Source organism: Pygocentrus nattereri, chromosome 23 (assembly GCF_015220715.1).
Source record: "Pygocentrus nattereri isolate fPygNat1 chromosome 23, fPygNat1.pri, whole genome shotgun sequence".
Lineage (NCBI taxonomy): Eukaryota > Metazoa > Chordata > Actinopteri > Characiformes > Serrasalmidae > Pygocentrus > Pygocentrus nattereri.
The window spans coordinates 25,300,244-25,306,738 of record NC_051233.1 but is presented as its reverse complement, the minus strand read 5'-3'; the positions used below and the strand labels follow the sequence as shown (position 1 = coordinate 25,306,738).

Sequence of the window (6,495 nt, the reverse complement as noted above, 5' to 3'; positions counted from 1 at the left end):
ATCTTCACTTGTTACACTAAAGGTAACTGTAAAGGCATGTGTAAGATTTAGTGGCATCTAGTGGCGAGCTTCCAGATTTCACCGACTGAATACGCCTGCCTCACCCCTCCTTTTCAAACGTGTAGTAGAACCTATGGTGGCTGTCAGGTTTTCTGCTTTTGTCTGTAGTGTTTTCTTATTCTAAGCTAACGAAAACATAATGATTTGTAGTTACAGGTGATTATGCACAAATGAAAAGTGGTTTTGTACACTATATTCCATTACTAACAATATATTCCCCTAAAACATACACACTGCACCTTTAAATAGTATTGTAAATGTTTACCAGGCGCAAAATAATAATTTAAAAATAATTACAAAAAAGAAGAAAAAAATAAAACCAAACCGTTGGCAACAGGGGCATCATTATCAATATTGATAAATATCACTGTAATAATAATAAAAAAAATCATGGTGCATCAGTATCAGTGATATATGGACAACATATCATCCAGTTCTTGTGTGAACCAATTTTTCTACATTTCTGCGTAATTAAATAGTTGAGATATAAACCGGGTCTTTCAGAGTATTTTGACCCTGAAAATAAAATTATTATAAAATAATTCATTCATTCATTCATGAGACCAACAATAAGGTTTAATGCATTTTTAAAATTGAAAGTGAAAAACAAAACTTATTATTATTGTGTGTTAAAACGCCCCAACATAATGGCACCATTTCACATCTAAACACGGAACGGCGTTGTTTACACCACAAAGATTGAATTATGCAGAACGTTTTAAAAATCAGCCGACGTCCCCTTTAAAGTGGGACTCTACTGGTTTGGTTAAGACGCAAAGAAAGTTCATTCAGAGTGGTCTGGTGCAAAATGCTTTGTTATACAGAAACTTTTCAACTCAACTTTTCAACTTTTTCAACTCAGAATTGTTCCCAGATGTCTGAGCAGTTGAACGCCTCCAAAAGCTCCCTCATAGAAAGTTATTACATGAAATGATTATGAATATGAATTTGCCACTGTTTTACCATCATCAACATTACATATGAAAAAAAGAAGATATATTTGTGTTGTAGACTTTGTGACTCCTGGTTCCCATCACCACAAGTTTCACCACAAAAAGTTTCACCACTTTACGTCAAAACTCTCTGAATGACTTCGTTTACATCACAACTAAATTAGGCAGAAAATTGTAAAAATCAGTGGACTTATCCTTTAAGGACACTTTGTAATTGTGGAATGGAACACAGACTGGAGCGCCCTAGAAAAAGGGCTCGATCTGAGAATTGGGACGCGCCCCAGCGGTTCTCCTAACCCGTTATAAACACGAATTTGGTCGGAACGCACCAAGGCCCACATTTTCCTATTGAGAAAATTTCCCTATTTCAAGGTGTACGCGGACCAATAGCATAATGCCATCCTTCACTCGAGCGGGGCGAATCAGATTTGGACACTTACCGTGTTTAACCAGGCTGTGATGCTGTTCTGCGCCTCTCTGTGTAAAGACGTGTCGACACAGTCCCGGAAGCCTTTCGAGAGTCGGTCCAAAAATGGCTTACCAGACATTCCAGCAGGAATATTTACAGATTCCTGTAGTTACAAGGACTTATACCACCGCCTGTGTGCTCACCACCGCGGCTGTTGTGAGTAAAAAGCCAGCTATAGCCATGTTTCTCACATTCGGTCTCCGTGCACGTTGACGTTTCTGGCCAGTTTAGCTGTGCTAGCTAACCTAGCTAGCGAGTCCAACGTCGGCCAGCTTCTGATTCGAGGTTCCCGTTCCACCTTAAACGGTGCAGTAGTAACTGCTGCGCCGTTTAAGGTGGAACGGGAAATTCAAACAGGCATACTTCAGCTTCGTCGTTAGCTCGCAGCTCAGCAGTTAGTTAGCTGAGTTAGCTGTAAGTTGGCGAGTGTCGGTTTATTCCAGAAATCCCCAGTTTCGTCTGTTTTGATGTTCCGAGAGATTTTTCTGTGCCGAAAAGTGGTTTAGCTTTAGCTGTAATAGCTGGAGATATAAAGCCAGGGCGCTAGCCAGCTGTTCCCCTTGACATAGCGACTGTAAGCGGGTAAATTTAGTGTATATATGGTGAAGTTTAGCTGTTTGAGGGTGACTGGGGTTTAGAAATGGACCGTATGTCAGTAATTTTGAGCGTTTCCAAGTCATTTTGGAAGAGTGAGAATGAACGCTACCTGTCGGAAACTGCTGGAAGCTTCTGTCACTTCAGATATGATATTTAACTGCTGTCGAACTTGCTGTGGTGCGTAGCAACTAATCGCCAGCTAGTTGATCGAGTATAGTTTTTATGGATTTGTGCTTTCCCGAGTATTTTCAATGAATGATATTGATCGGCATACTAAAACTAAAAGCGAGCGTTTTTACCGAGTTACGCTGTAGTCGTTAGTTTCTAATATATGTTTGGGTTTAATGTCATTGCCTTCTGTTGGGTCACCTCCTGAACTGCTTTGCTGTTGCTAAGAGAGCCTAAGAGACACCAGCTCATATCCCGAGAGATGCTGGATATACTGAAGAGTTACTCAGCGCTAAAGTAGCTTTAAAACTGGCTCATTTTGTACTTTTACTCGAGTTATTATTTGGTAAGGTGCTCTTAACTTCTTCTGCTTAAGTCATTTTATTAGATAGCAGTCCTTTTTACTCACATCTGATGGTTTACCTCCCTCCTCCCCCCCACAGCAATTAGAACTTATTACACCTTTCCAGCTATACTTCAATCCAGATTTGATATTAAAGCACTACCAGGTGAGTGTGATTGCCTCCGTTTCCGAAGACTCAGTTTTGTTTTGAAGTTAACGTTAAATTATGTAAATCAATATGCCCCGTCTTCTTCGCAGGTATGGCGGCTTGTGACCAACTTTCTGTTTTTCGGTCCAGTTGGCTTCAATTTCTTATTCAATATGATATTTTTGTATCCTTTAAGAACTCGTCAAACTGAATTAGTGCCATTGTGATCTTTTTCTTGTGCACTTGTCAGCCTACATGTGCCGAAGTCCTTGACTTTTCCTCACAGATACAGATATTGTCGAATGCTGGAGGAAGGCTCTTTCAGAGGCAGAACCGCTGATTTTGTCTTCATGTTCCTCTTCGGTGGCCTTCTCATGACTGTATCCTTCATGTTCTCCTAGCAGAAGTGATGTGGTCCAACCTTTTTGGTGCTAAAACCAGGCTTATTTTACTGAATATGTGTCAAGCTCCAGTCCTGGGTGGCTGGAGTCCAGCACAATTTGGCGATTTCCCAGAAAAGATCAGTAAGGCTGCACCAATATGGAATATCTGGGCTGATACAGTGACCTATAATAAACATCTTATTGTGGCCAGTACCGATATCAGTAACGGATGAATGACATTCATGCCACAATCAATAAATGAAGGGCAGTGAATGTAAGACACATTAAAAACGTAAAAATCGGAAGAGGCATCATTGATGAATTTTGTGAAGCCATAACACGGCTAAATTATACATGCCAATTATTATAATCATTTACAATATTTTATGTAAATATTTTGTGACATTTGTCTGACCTGCAGAACTACATCCAGTGGCGGGTGAAAGCAGCACGTTCCTCAAACAGTCTTACTAGTAAAGCCGTGGTGTTCCTGTCTGGACAGCCAATAGAATCTTCAGGCTCTTCTTTGCTTGTGGCGGTGATATTATCCACTGTGGCAGGGGTACAGAGTGAGCTTCAGCCTTAATGTAACACACCTGATCCAGGGTAAATAAGGTTTTTAGGGGCATCTGAATATTAGAACCAGTTGTGCTGGATGTAATCTCTCCAGGGTGGAAAATCTCCAGGATCAGGATTGGGCGCCCCTGCACTGTGGCATCCATTTGACGGGATGGAATGGAATTGCAACCCTCTAGCGACCATGTGTACATCAAATTGAACTTCAACCAGTTTCCCGCTGACCTTTTCAAAGCACTGCAAAAGTGTTTGTATGACCTGACAAATGACCACTTTCTATTTTTTCTATTTTCTCCACATAATGGTCACAGCCAGCATGGGCCTCCACAGAACAAGTGTTTTTGCTCATGTTTTCACACAGAGACAATATAATAGTTGCTTGATTCTACACATTTCTTTGTCATTGTAGCATTTTTGTAAGTGCAGAAGCTCAGAGTAGTGAACTAAATTGTTTCGTTCAATGAGTTACGGCAACTACAAATCTTGGTAGCTAATTAGACGCATTAGATACTGTCAAATGGTATGAAATGACCAAGAGACAGTTCAGAAGTTAATTGCAGTTAATTATGTCTCAAGCATGTGGAAAATGAGCTGGAATCTGAACTGCAGTTTTTGTTTTTTCGAACATGCAGTGGGAAAACAGTAATTGTTCCCAGGTTTATCAGATGTGTTTGAGCACGGCAAATCGCAAAACTGCGCTGAACTCTGGCTCCACAGGACCGGAACTAACTGCCCTGCTTAAGTTTTAGGCCAAGTCGGATTGGCACTGTTACATATCTGAGCCGCCAGTGGAGCTCATTCCTTTCTTCCTTGTTTCTTTTTGCCAATGAGTTTGTATGAACAATGTGTAAGATTCCTTAACAAATGTGTAGATATTTGGCATGTTCGTGAGCCTTGTGTTCCTGGGCCAGGCCTTCACTATCATGCTTGTATATGTATGGAGCAGACGCAACCCCAACGTACGCATGAATTTCTTTGGCCTTCTCAACTTCCAAGCCCCTTTCCTGCCATGGGTGCTCATGGGATTCTCGCTGCTGCTGGGCAATTCCATCATTGTGGATCTTTTAGGTATATGTTCTAATTACTTCAAACTTGTTCGTACTGGTACAGCTATGACAAACTAGCAGCAACTTCATAAGTATTTGCTGACACTCTCTAAATGAGATCACTAAAAGCGGTCAGCATTAACCAGGGTTAAATGTAGGGGTGAAGTATTTTATTAAGGCTACTAGTTTTGTGCTGTTTATTGTTTATAATATTCCATCCTTATGCATACAGGCATCGCAGTGGGACATGTGTATTTCTTCTTGGAGGATGTGTTTCCCAACCAGCCAGGTGGTGGCAGATGGCTAAGGACTCCATCCTTTCTGTAAGTTGTGTTCCATCTCTGAGTAAGATTACACTATATGTAGTGGCCATTTCATTTATATATATATATATATATATATATATATATATATATATATATATATATATCTCCCATCTAAAACCCACTGATGCACATTTTTCCAGTCATAATAGGTCATAGGATCAGATACATATTTAAAGTAGTATGAGTGTATGAACAGTGTTTGTTTTTTTTTTCCTTCTGCCATCAGTATTTGATGAAATATGCTCTTTAATTATATTTCAGGTATTTTCAACAATCTGCTTCATTGCTATGAAGAACAGATTTGGCCTAAATATTGATTTTGACAGATTTTTCTGTTATAAACTATTGTTAAAAGCACATATTGGAACTTTTTTGACCCAAAGGTTCAAATGCCTGGAAGGTTTGAGTGCTTTTATCACAACAAAGGAATGAAATGAACAGGGTTTGGAATTATTCTCGAGGTAGTGCTTTGAAATCCAGTACTGCACTTAAAACAAAACAAAAATGGCAAGAACAGCTTTCTGTTTAATATATTAAATTCTTGCAAACCAACATGGAAAACATGCCCATGTATTAAAAACAGTTTGATAAGCTAAGTGTCCCCAAGCTTTTAACTAATCTTTATAGAAAGAAAAAACAGATGGCTTTTAACTTTGGCTGCCTAGCCTTCTCAACCTCTACCCTTATTCTCTCTACAGCAAAATGCTCTTTGACACGCCAGAGGAAGATCCGAACTACAACCCCCTCCCAGAGGAGCGTCCAGGTGGATTTGCCTGGGGCGAGGGCCAGCGGCTTGGGGGCTAAGCTTTACACCCCTCCTCCATGGACACATACTCTGAGAGCAAAAGGTAGAGGGGGGAATTATTTTCAACTAATTTCTCTTGTGCTGTAAGAAAAGACTGGAACTCCTGCAGCGTATGCAGGTTCATTGTTCCCCCCCTCCGGCTGCTTGCAACACCCGGACTGACGCTCAGACTGTGGATATGGGATTTGATGCAGGACTGAGCTTTCAGCGCTGTTGCTCTTGCCCTTTTTTTCGTCGTGTTGTGCAACAGTGATCACTAATGTGGAGCTACTGCAAAAAAAGAGCTGGATTGACCGAAGCCAGGGCAAGTGTACTTTTACTTTTTTAAAGAAAACAATAATAAATGTATATAAAATGTGCAAGTATTTCAGACTGTTGGTTTGTTTATTTGTTTGCCACCCCACATCTCATTTACGAAATTGGAAATCTATTGAAAAGTTCTTTAGGGAATTAAAGGTTCCTCTATTGCGGAGGTCTTCAATTCTGAACCCGTTTCTAGTCCTGGCTTTTGTAATCACAAGCGTCCAGATTTGAAGACCTCTATGCCATTGCATTGCACCAAAGATGATGATGATGATGATGATGATGATGATGATGATGATTATTTTCATTATTATTATT

General features: G+C 40.2%; 2 protein-coding genes across 2 annotated transcripts in view; one reads left to right on the top strand and one right to left on the bottom strand.

The window, feature by feature from the left end:
* Positions 1-1,583, bottom strand: part of LOC108427307 (gamma-crystallin M2-like) — a 19,031-nt gene extending 17,448 nt beyond the window's left edge. The window contains exon 1 of the mRNA XM_037533493.1: positions 1,454-1,583. Coding sequence (XP_037389390.1) covers positions 1,454-1,561 — 108 coding nt within the window. The 5' untranslated portion in view covers positions 1,562-1,583. The remainder of the gene's footprint in view (positions 1-1,453) is intronic.
* Positions 1,506-6,239, top strand: derl2 (derlin 2). The gene is made up of 7 exons (XM_017699627.2): positions 1,506-1,638; positions 2,691-2,756; positions 2,849-2,922; positions 3,025-3,118; positions 4,570-4,765; positions 4,976-5,066; positions 5,768-6,239. The coding sequence occupies exons 1-7, from the start codon at positions 1,546-1,548 to the stop codon at positions 5,871-5,873; spliced, it is 720 nt and encodes a 239-aa protein (XP_017555116.1). The 5' UTR covers positions 1,506-1,545; the 3' UTR covers positions 5,874-6,239.
* Positions 6,240-6,495: the final 256 nt, after the last annotated feature.